This window comes from Theropithecus gelada, chromosome X (genome assembly GCF_003255815.1).
Source record: "Theropithecus gelada isolate Dixy chromosome X, Tgel_1.0, whole genome shotgun sequence".
Classification (NCBI taxonomy): domain Eukaryota; kingdom Metazoa; phylum Chordata; class Mammalia; order Primates; family Cercopithecidae; genus Theropithecus; species Theropithecus gelada.
In genome coordinates, this window is record NC_037689.1 from 62,180,756 (window position 1) to 62,193,350 (window position 12,595).

The 12,595-nt window shown below is 32.4% G+C and overlaps 1 protein-coding gene across 3 annotated transcripts in view; it reads right to left on the bottom strand.

Annotated features, from left to right (window-relative positions):
* PCDH11X (protocadherin 11 X-linked) overlaps positions 1-12,595 on the bottom strand; it is a 793,677-nt gene that overhangs the window by 735,999 nt on the left and 45,083 nt on the right. For all 3 annotated transcript variants that reach the window (XM_025372080.1, XM_025372081.1, XM_025372082.1), the window contains one exon: positions 6,228-6,811. In XM_025372080.1, the coding sequence (XP_025227865.1) occupies positions 6,228-6,811 (584 nt within the window). The remainder of the gene's footprint in view (positions 1-6,227; positions 6,812-12,595) is intronic.

Genomic DNA, 12,595 nt, shown 5'->3' on the forward strand with positions numbered 1-12,595 from the left:
AACTCAATATTTTCCTTCCCCCAGTAACATCTACCTGCACTGGGAAACTGAAAGACACTTGAACAACAATCTACTAAAATTTAATTTGTGGTCAAAGCAATTTATTTGGTCTATTATGCTACTAGATTATTTAATTATTCATTCTTGATTAGTTTTGTGAAGATGACTGTAGACTGATAAATACAAAGAGAGAATATTAATTTCTTGAGTATTTGATTTTTAAGTGAGAATTAGTTTTCATCTGTACTTTATAGTCTTTGCTAAAGAAAAATTCCATCAAAAACTGGTCCAAACTCATACTCTGGTAAAATCATGAAGATAGATACATTATTTTATAGATAAAACTCAAACAAACTCAGAAAGTTTTCTGCAGAATGACCTTATTGCTTTTATCATCACTTCTCATACAAGGTGTCATCACCTCTGATACAGAAATCTTACCAATCCATCAATTTTTGTGATCTAAGATGGAAAGATCATACTTCGGTTCAGTAAGTGTCTCCACAGCAGTGTTGTTATATAATCAATATAAATCAGTGTCGACAGCAAGAATAATTTATGCCAAGAAAACTACCCACATTGGGATATTTATTATCTTAGATTATTAGCATTGATCAAAATTATTAAAGCCAATTTGATCTGTATAATACAACCTCATGTTTTCATTACAGAATTCTATACCAATTAATTTTGTCTTGTATAAATATGTTTTTATTTTAGGATTTAAGTCATTTCCTTTGGCAGGAATAATATTAAGTTCAAATTTATTTTTATTTAGATACAGTAGACAATGAAATAACAGATCAATAAATCTGTACCTAATAACATAAAATTTAGTGGTGCTTCTTATAGTTAGTTGGTAATATTAAGAGGCATGATGTAAGTAAATCATTCAGATTTGGAAACACATTTGTTCTTCAGAGCCTCAATTTATAAATTCTAGAATTGAACTATTTACAACGTACAACTTATGTTCCATAAATGTCCATCCATACTGTGGGATTATTAATAACAGATGTATTTAACAAAAGGCATTAGTGGACGTTGAATACTAACCAAGACTCTGATAATAGTAATAAAGTCAAAAGTTACTTAATCCTGTTAGTGTCACACTCTCATTTATTTAAGACCTGACAGCATTAATAAAGATTCATTTGTGAAGACAATGAGTTTTATGTTGTCATTTTTTCCCCACTGGAAGTGTACTTTGATAATAACCCCAGCTTTCAGAAATCTCATAGTCATTAGCATTTGATTGTCATCACTTTTGCTTTTTAACACTAGATCAAAAATATTAATACGCAAATTACAGAATTCAGAGAGTATAAAATCAAGTAATCTTTAAGCTGAAATGGAGAAATTTTAAGTGAAACTTCATTTTATATTTGAAAAAATGAGGAAATCATTATAATCAAACTCTTCTGAGTCTCTTAGAGGCAAATAAACTAAGTTTTCTAAAATTGTTACACTCATTGTTATAGTATATTCTCTCTGCACTGACATTCATGAATCTTTACTCACTTCTGATGTTACACATCACTTTGAGTTATGGTTACATAACGTTAAAAATGTTAATTTCTTCAGAACAACAAAGTTTGCTTGCTCTTTGTCTTCACGACGTATTATTTGATGCCTTGTTCTCGGCAATTTAAATCAAGATTTCTAAATCTTGTAGTAGATGCGATTTTTCACAATTTAGATTTTCTAACCCCAGATCTCAAAAAAAACTGACTCTAATTTTAGTTTCATAAATCCAGTCCAACTCTTGATCAATGGGGAAGATGTTTTCTTAAAATGGAACCAAGGGCCCAAACATCTTGGCTATATTAAAAGACTACCCCAGATTAAATGATCTTTTGAGATTCATGGAAAAGATGAGGATGCCTTATGGGATGGGTAGAAACAAGGGAAGGCTTTGAGTAGGATCACTAATCTGAGAAAAAGTTGATCATCATGTTCTGTCAATACAAACTGTCATCCTTTGAAACACTGTCATGCCTTCCTTAAGGAAATCAATCAGCACACTGTCACTGGGCTAGTATAGAAATGTGACTGTTGATATACACCAGGGAAGATGGAAATTTGAAGTAGAAAATAAAAATAACTGTAACATCATTATATAAACTAATTTCCACTGAATTCCTACCATGAGAAAAGAAGGAAGTCCCTGTGGTTTATATACATATTCTGAGTCAGACTGGGTGCTTGAGGGATGTTTCTATTTGTGAAAATGTTGGCTTTCCTGTCAAAAAATACTTACAATATTTTAAAAGCTTTATAAATAACAAGCCATCTGAATTAAAAAGTGAAAGTTAAAGAGATCCTGTGATTTCCTACTCCTGACCAACAGTTCTTTCAAATACTGCAATGTGTAGTATGATGTGTGTGAGTATGTAAATAGCTATATGTATATAGGGAATTAGCATTGCAGTATGACTTTACTTGAAAGAGAGAAAAGAGAAGGTTTCAAATCTGGATTCTTTTTTAAGTGGCAACTATTAATAACATCAAGAACTCTTATAGATGATTTTTTTTCTTTAGAGAGTAACATGATCCATTAAAAAGTTGAAAATCTCATCAAAGTCACATATACAAGTTTTATTTTTACTTATTTTTTAAACAAGCAGAATTACTTGGTAATTACTTCATTCCTCCACTTTTTCCTTTTTAAATTTTATTTATTTTTTGAGACAGATTCTCTCACTGTTGCCCACGCTGGATTGCAATGGGGCAATCTCGGCTCACTGCAACCTCTGCCTCCTGAATTCAAGCGATTCTCCTCCCTCAGCCTCCCGCCACCACGTTCAGCTAATTTTGTTTTGTTTTGTTTTGTATTTTTTTAGTAGAGACAGGGTTTCACTACATTGGCCGGGCTGGTCTCAAACTCCTGACCTCCACCCGCCTCAGCCTCCCAAAGTGCTGGGATTACAGGTATGAGCCACTGCACCCAGCCCTTTTTCTTTCTTTCATTCTTCTCCTTTTGTATCATGAATCTGCAGTGATCCTGCTCTGAAGGTCATCTATCCATCTACAATCTGTCTGTTGATTAGGAGTCAGGAACTGCATTCTGGTTCCTACCTCTATCATTTACCAGTCACATGATGATAAGCATAATACATATCACCCTGAAACTCATTTTCCAAATATTTAAAATGTGAAATAATACTTTCCCTGTTTGTGCCAAGGTATACTGAAACTCATAAAAAGGTAAGCTAAATTAATATATGTATATATTAGTTTTAGAAATAAATATTCTAAATCTTATGAAATTTCATACTACATACATTTTAAACATTTAATAAATATTTTCTGCCAATGTCTTTAATTTCAGTTAATTAATATCAAATAGTCAATAGTAGGACCCCTTCCTGTATAAATTGATCTATTTAAATATTTAAATTGACCTTTTTTCCTAGAATTTTTCTCTATATTTCTCCCTTCTCTCCCTTTGCTATTTGAACTATTCAAATACATTTTATATTAGCCTAGTTAGGATAAACTGTGATTTTGCTATTCTTGTCTATTCAACAAAAGTAGAGCAAATTAATATTAATTAAATTCTCATCCTATTCCGCAGGACAAAGGGTCTTTTAAAAGAAATTATTATGGTTGGCCTACTTATTTCACATTGTAAAATTTACGAAAGTTTATGGATAAATCAAAACATGCTTCTTTTCTCTCTTTTTCTTTAACTCTCCTTTCCCATAGCATATATGCCACTTTCAAGACAGTGCCTTTTTGCAAGTCAAAGTGCATTCAGTAAAAGTCACCCATGTCATGGCCCTCTGCATGCCTGGAGCTATGCTTTGTGTTCCACTCTCATTAGTTTTAACAAGCAGTCAAAACAGTATTTGTCCACGGGGCCATACAAATGCCCCAGTACTTTAGGCACATCATATAGTTACTTTAGGCTTATCACACATTCTAAAACAGAAAGAGATTTTAGAGCATTTCTAAGACTCATCTAAGAACCTGTAGTGAGACTTTTTGTCATTTGCTGACAATCTTTCAAAGAATGTCAAATGAAAGCACATTTTAACAAAGCTAAAATTATGCCAGCAGGCTTATTTGTTTTATCTGAATTAGTTAAGCAGCTTTCAAGTCAAATCAGAAATTTCTTGGAAGTTCGTTAAGCTTCCCTAAGGGAGACATGACAAAATTATTCCTTGAATAAACCACTACATTTTAAAACAACACATTTGTCAATATGGTCAGTTGAAGAGACCCTATTGCTAATATCCAATTTAAACTTGGTAAGGTCTCATTTTGATTTTACCTATTAATTTTTATTGTCCAAATAAACTTTTTATTTGTTTAGGCTGTGCTGTGCAATATGATAACCACTAACCACATGTGGCTATTAAAATAAAATGGAATTAATTAAGCATTTAGTTCCTCAGTAGCAATAGCTACTAAGTACTTTCAAGGACTATAGCCATGTGTGACTAGTGGCTACTGTGTTGTATCACAGATTATAAAACTACCGCCCTTGCAGAAAATTCTGTTGTGGAATGTTGCTTTAGAGAGAGACTATCCACTCCGCTACTCAATTTATTATTTCAAGTGATAAACCTCACATTTCTATAAGTAGTTGAGTGTTTTAAAGCAGCTTCAAAAATCTTCTATGCAGGTATATCTACTCCATACTAAGTGCTTATTTTTCCCAATTCTGCCCCTGTGATAATTATCATCCCCATATTATGACTGAAGAAATTAAAGGTCAAAAAGATTAAGCTGAAAGTAGCATGTCTGGTAAGAGGTAAGCACAAAACTGTGATCCATATCTGTCTGACTCCTGAATATTTTTCCATTTCATCAGATTAGGAGATGTCATTGTGGGAACTTCACCCCAAAGTGCTCATTTAAAAATCATCTGATTTTTAGTTTTTTTCAGGAACCTCCAAACTGTTCTCCATAGTGGTTGTACTAATTTACATTCCCACCAATAGCATAGAAGGGTTCCCTTCTTTCCAAATCCTTCTCTTTCTGCTTTTCACTTCATATACTCAAACATATTTGCATTTCACTGAAATTTGCTCAAGAGGTCTGTAGCCTCCCATTTCTGAATGAATTTACTAACAAATATATCTTTACAATAGATCAGCATCAGTTGAGCAATGTTCCCACATTATATATCCTCTAGGTCAAAACCTTCAGATGATATATATCAGAATGTATTATTTATATGTTTTAGGGCATATTTTTAACACTAGTTATTATGTAGACCATAGTTAGGCAGAATATTTATAAAAGTGTGAAAATCCCCTGAACATATCTATGTGAAACATGTACATTTGTTATTTCATTAACATATATTTTCCAAGATCATTCAAGTGCATTGTACTATTTCACATACCCCAATCTGAGTTATCTATTGCTTTTTATACCATATAAGTAAGTAAAAAGAATTGATCATTAACTTGATAAATGTGGCCCCTCTGCACATATTTTGAAGAATACCAAATATTCAATCTATTCTTCTCTCTACCTTCTCCATCCTAAGACCTAAATCAAGCCAGGATAGGTTATTCAAATCAACTGATTGAATCTTTTTTGTTAAAAGGCTTACTTACCCTTTACAACAATTGAACACTTTGTTTTCAAATAATAGTTAAAATAATGAAAATATTTAACATTAACAGAACATTGACTAAAATTTAATCTCAATTTGATGATTCAGGATATGCTAACGACCTTGCTTTGCCTTGAAATCCTCATGAAAAATATTTATCTATATATGTTCAGAAATGCTAGTAATAAATTAAATTGTTCTAGTCACTTGTCAAGTAGATTTATTTGGCACCATATCGAATGGCAAGATAAAATTTTTGTATCTAAAGTAATCACTAGGAAAAATTGACAGTCAGATTTCTGGATTCATTCTTAATGATTTGCTTATGTCAAGTTTTTGGCAGAAGCATGACTGGACAGATTAAAAGAATGAAGCTGGGCAAACTACTGATTTGTAAGTAGCAGGGCTGACCTCCTTGCCTGATCCCTTCATAGATTAATGGAAACACAACTGTTTGAAAATGAATATACATACCATGAAAATTCATAATTCTCATGTAATTGAAAAAACTGCATTGATGAATTTTCTCCACTATGCTTTAAATTACATAAATTTTGAAAAATTGGGGTGATGGCTTACTCAAAATTTGAAATACATTAATATTTTTACTCTTTAAAAAATGAGACATCTTTAACAAAGCGATTTTAAAACGCACCTTAATTAGCTCGTAGTTTTGAACTCCGTTTATTCCTACGTCAGGATCAATGGCCGCTGGGAGAGTATATTTAGAGTTTATAGCCGAGTTCTCTGGAATTGATATGTTGATAACCGTTGTTGGGAACAATGGTGCATTATCATTTATATCTTCTATCAGAAAACGTATCTTAACCAGTCTAAATATTTCATCCGGCAAAATGGCAACCTCCACTTCATAAAAGCATTGCTCATCCGTTGGGATACCAACACATAATTTCTCACGATCAATGCGAGCGCCAGTAGTGAAGATCTCACCAGTATCCTCTTCAATTCGAATCAGTGGCACATCTCCGGTCTTGTACACTAGCTTGAACTGCATAGCAGATGTCAAGGACTTGTTTGGAACCAGCGACAAGTTAAGGTCTTTCAACAAGTCGCCTATCAGGACGTTTTCTGGCATTTCTTCTCGGATGGTGTAGTTCTTCTCCTGGGCGCCAGAGTGGAACACCACGCATGCTAGGAGGACCGCGAATATGTACGTCCCGGACAACAAGTCCATAACAGGCCGACTTCTTATAGTTCGTTGTGTTATCCCGCACAGCACTGACCAAGAGGAGAGAGAGAAGAGGGAGAATAAATTATTAAGAAGTCAACCCTAAACATGCATGTTAACAACAGTTGTTTTAAATTAAAATCACTAAATGAGATGTTAGCATAATTGAGACTCTGTTAGTGATAAATTTGTTTTGAATCAAATATTATGAATTTGTACAGTAAGAATAAAGATAAATGAAATAAGATAACTAAAGTATAAAAAATGACACAGAATACCTATAAAAGTGTCCACCATTGATAAATATATAAAAGATAATACTTTAATATACCAAGATAGTTAGATAATACAAATAATTAAAATATTTAATTCAACAGTTAAGGGAAAATAACGGGTATTTGTTACAAATCACAAAATATAATCTTTATTCTTTGTTATAATATGGGTTTAAAATGCAATTATTCTCTTGGCAATGAATAATTTATACAATAGTCCATTTCTTCAGCTCTGGGCATCAAAGTGAAAAAAAATTGATCTGGATAAAAGGAGACAAATAATTATTATAAAGGAGGGACTAAGAAAGTTTGATTTGAAGTAGAGAAGTTTGGGAGAGGAGAGGTGTTGATGTGACAAATGCCTGAACATTGTAACAACTATCATGTGCAAAGGGAATTAGAGGTTTTTTCTTTGGATAAGAAAAACAAGAATAGCTATTAATATAAAGTACAGGTAAGCGACTTTCAGATTGACATAACTGCTTATTAAAGGATTCTGAAAAAAAAAAAAACATTTCAGGATATTTCAGGAGTGTATTCCATATCTTTGGAGGTACTGCACCACCAGATTAGATCTACTATATTTGCTTTAGATATATAGATATGGTAGATGACGTCCAAACATTCAATGGGAGAGTTAGACTAGAAGACATCCCAACCCTGAGAATTTATTTTTATAGAACGCAGAAGGTAGTTCATATAAAAATGTGTTTTCACATCTACAGACTAACAGGAATTACACAACTTCAAGGAAGAGCTTGAGTAGGGCTTGAAAATAAGAAAGGCATTTAAAAACAGTACCGAGTTGAAAGTGAGTCAAAAATCAATCTCTCTTGCTACTTCTCCCTATCATTTTTCACTCACTGAAAGCTTTAAAATTATTTCAGTTCTTCAACTCTTCTGACAAAATTCAAAGAGGAATTTTGATTTTCTTAAAATCTGCAAATTTTTTCTTCAGTTTCCTTTCGTAATTCTCAATTCTTATTCTCTATTTTATTTAATATATTCTCAAGTTTATATATTAAATATCTTTTAATCTCTAGTATAATTAAACATTCTAATGTGCTTCTTCTGGATGGTATTTGTAAATGATATGTAAACAGAATTAAATTTGTATCACACTGAGCTAAAACCTATCAGATGTTATACTTTTATAACTAAATGAAAGTTAATCCAACTATTAAGGTATTTAGCAGTTTTGAAAACTCAGTGGTCAGATATGGTTACTTAAAATTCCATTCCAGAAATGTATTAATGCATATATGTATCCAATTAAGGAATTTCTCAATATTTATTGGTATTTGATAACAACAACAAGTTTTAGTAATTGTTCTAAAAACAGGAGGACTACAGGATATAAATAAGTTGTTATGGATATTGTGCTCTGATTATGCCAAGCAACATGTTATATGAAATAACTGTCCCATTGCATAGCTGCACATCTGCATTTTTAAAAATATGCATATGCCAATGTTGGAAGACACAAAATTGGAAAAAAAGAAATCTTCCTATTTATAATCAATAATCAAATAAATGCATCTGTTGCAACAATTGAGATAGTTTGGGTCGGGAGTAGACTTTAAACATCTCATTAATTTTTTTCACAAAATTTGAAAATATATGTTATGAATCCAACGACTTTCCTGTGTTGAGCATTTGGTATCATATATAAAATACGTTAGTTCTGATAGTGAGTAATGCTAGAGCTGAAGACATTCTTTATCCTAGTAAAGAACACAAAAACACTGTTGCCTGTGGTATAGTATTTTTAGCATCATTTGTACAATGATGTGCATTGGGATTACATAATATAAAAGCTTGCTCAAAATTCAGTCTTGGGAATTTTTGGTTTTATACTCTGTTATGAAGGTGAGATTTAAAATACCCCATTGATACTACCAGCTAATATGCACACATATATGTGTTCTATATGCTGTGAATCTAGCATATATAAGAAGTTTTGGATGTTTATGTGATTTTATAAATGTCATGCAAACATAAGCAGAAATAAAAATGGGGCAGTGACAATTGGAATTAAAACTATAGCTCTGTTCTTATCTTACCCTTAGGTATTACACATTATTACAACTGGCAGAAGAATACTACAGACTGTTTTTAAAAACACTGCAGGATATTCTCACTTATAAGTGGGAGTTAAATGATGAAAACTCATGGACATATACAGGGGAACAACACACACTGGGGCCTACTGGAGGTTGGAAGATGGGAGGAGGGAGAGGATCCGGAAAAATAACTAATGGGTACTAGGCTTAATACCTGGGTGATGAAATAATCTGTACAACAAACCTCCATGGCACAAGTTTACTTATATAAACCTGCAAATGTACCCCTGAACTGAGAATAAAAGTTAAATTTTAAAAAATGAGATAAAACAACCTTGAATTCCTGGATACCAACCCTCCAAAGAAAAAAAAGAAAGAAAAAACAAAATAAACAAATAAAAGCATTGCATGCATGCTGCAATATTTCTACACAACAGAAACAATTAATAGAGCAATCTAGTTCCAAGAAGTCACCCTCTCCCAATCCATTCTAAATCTGTTCTACTCTATTTTTTATTTATTTTTTTATTATACTTTAAGTTGTAGGGTACATGTGCACAACGTGCAGGTTTGTTACATATGAATACATGTGCCACGTTGGTATGCTGCACCCATTAACTCGTCATTTACATTGGGTATATCTCCTAATGCTATCCCTCCCCCCACCCCCACCCCATGACAGGCCCCGGTGTGTGATGTTCCCCATCCTGTGTCCAAGTGTTCTCATTGTTCAATTCCCACCTATGAGTGACAACACGTGGTGTTTGGTTTTCTGTCCTTGCGATAGTTTGCTCAGAATGATGGTTTCCAGTTTCATCCATGTCCTTACAAAGGACATGAACTCATGCTTTTTTATGGCTGCACAGTATTCCATGGTGTATATGTGCCACATTTTCTTAATCCAGTCTATCATTGATGGACATTTGGGTTGGTTCCAAGTCTTTGCTATTGTGAACAGTGCCACAATAAACATATGTGTGCATGTGTCTTTATAGCAGCATGATTTATAATCCTTTGGGTATATACCCAGTAATGGGATGGCTGGTTCAAATGGTATTTCTAGTTCTAGATCCTTGAGGAATTGCCACACTGTCTTCCACAATACCGTCATCATAAAAAACATTTTAAAATGTGTTTCATAACTGGAAATTCATTCAGTGGTTTTAAAAATGGGGAAGAAATATTGAGAAAAAACTACCATTTCTAAAGCTTAAGTGAACATATATGTTGCCAACCTAGAAGGAATATTCACCCTCTAGTTAATAAAGAGTTTGAGATGAAATGAATTCATGTAGGTTTAGTCACTTATTCAACAAATACTTATTAAGCAATTTTTTATGTCAAGCACAGTTCTAGACACTGAAGGTACATCAGTGAACAAAACAGTTTATATTTGATAATATATTCTAGTATGTCTTTAATTCAGAGTTCAAATACTGTATAATTAACTCATCTCTGCTTCTACCAGGATATGAACATGCATGTTTAAGTAACATCAATCTCCAGATTTTGATTTCAACCCTCACATTTACCACGTGAAACTTTATTATATTTAAAATTAAGAGTTTTCTTTGAAAATGCTGAGTTTAATTCTTTGAATGAACAGTACAGAAATTTAGCTACTAAATATGGATATAAATAATCAGTGCTGAGTCTTATGGAAGCATGGTACACTTAACTCAGATATCCAGGGAAAATATGCCTACATACATATCTTAACACATGTAAATTACATTCTAATTTTTCTGTCTCTCATGAAAAATGTGACTAGATAACCTTAAATTTCTTTACCCTTCTCCTACAACCCACTCCTACTATAGATTAATGTTAGTTTGGAAATTGATAAAGGAAACAACACAAAAGAAGACAAAGAACTAACATTTTTGACAAATTCCAGCAGTACCCATGCTATTTAAGTGATGCCCTTTATCAGCAAGACATCATGGTTGGGTAAGCAATAATTGTATTTAGAGGGACACAATAATGACAATTAGAGAAAGCAAAATCAGAAATAAAATAAGCATCTCTGAAAATTTAGAGATATATAAAGCAAAAATGGAAGTTCATTTTATTATCTCTGAGTAAGTAAGGGAGCTATGCATCTACTATATGCAATTCTAGAAATTTCAAACCACACCACACAATTAATGTTCAAATGCTTTGTCAGAAGAATTTCAAGGCATAATTTCCTTGATTTTTTAAAAACTTTTTCTTCATTATAGTGCTGGTTTCATTTGTAATATATTTAAATGAATTCTATGTGAATGACTGGATTATGTGCTACAACAACAAATACATGAGTGAATGGTTTATATGCTACAATTTTTGTACAATTTCTACAGTAGTACAAATTTAAGTATTACATGAAGATAAGAAATATCTATATGCTGCCTATTATCCTAACTCCACTTAGATCTCATCATTCCAATTATTTCAGTGTTTCATGAAGTCAAAAATACACCATTTAACGGCTATAATATATTAGGTAGTCACTACTGTGTTCTTGGTCTCACATACAAGCAAAACTTCTTTCACAGCCTGGGTAAAAAATAAGGTAGTTCTTGAGGTTGACAGGAATCTAGAACATTGCAAGAAAAGTAACCACATTGGGAGAAAGACAAATTGGAGCAACTGATAACCTAATATTTTCAGAGGAACTGACCACAGCAATCAAAGGGGGGCAAGGGCATTGGCCGTCCAAATTTCTGTAACTATTTCCTCTGTATTCTGAAACTTGAGATGTCAAAATAAAAAATTTAATAAGGCACACTAATTATATAAGACTGGTTCATTAAATTTTATTCCATAAAGAGCTTGCTTATTGTACTTATTGCACATGTCTAATTTTTCACATTTGGTCTAATCTTCTCTGAGAAAGTGGATTCCATCAATGCTGCTTCCTTCTCCAAATTCTTTATGTTTGCTGATTCATTCTAGCATTCCAACAACAGGTAGTGTGGTGTTCTCTAATAGGGTTTCAAAATCAGATAATAATCAAGCTCAAATAGCACTTATAAGACAAATTCTAAAGGTTGCTCTTCTATATTAATTTTTCTGGATTTTTGATATATGATTTAGGGAACATTTGAAACATGGCTTTACAGAATAATCAAGCAAGAGGCACATTCTTTATGCCAAAAATATAATGTTTGTCTATCATCACACATTATTCTATTGCCTCAGGGTGAATGTAATATTGCTTGTTTCAGTATCTAATAATTATTTTACTGTACTTTGTCAATAAGTACCAGATTATCATAATAAATAAGTCCTAAATTCATCAAAGTTCAAAGGATAATTTCCACTTGGTGTAGTATTTTAATTGCTCTATGTGATTTCAAATCAGTTATTTCATTTAATCTATATAACTATGTGATATATATAAATATCTATAGGTATTGCTTTATATATTAAATTTTTTTATCAAATAGGCATTAATTTCACATTCTGTAAATTCTCTAGATAATCACACTTTAAGAAGGTAACCAAAGGTCCC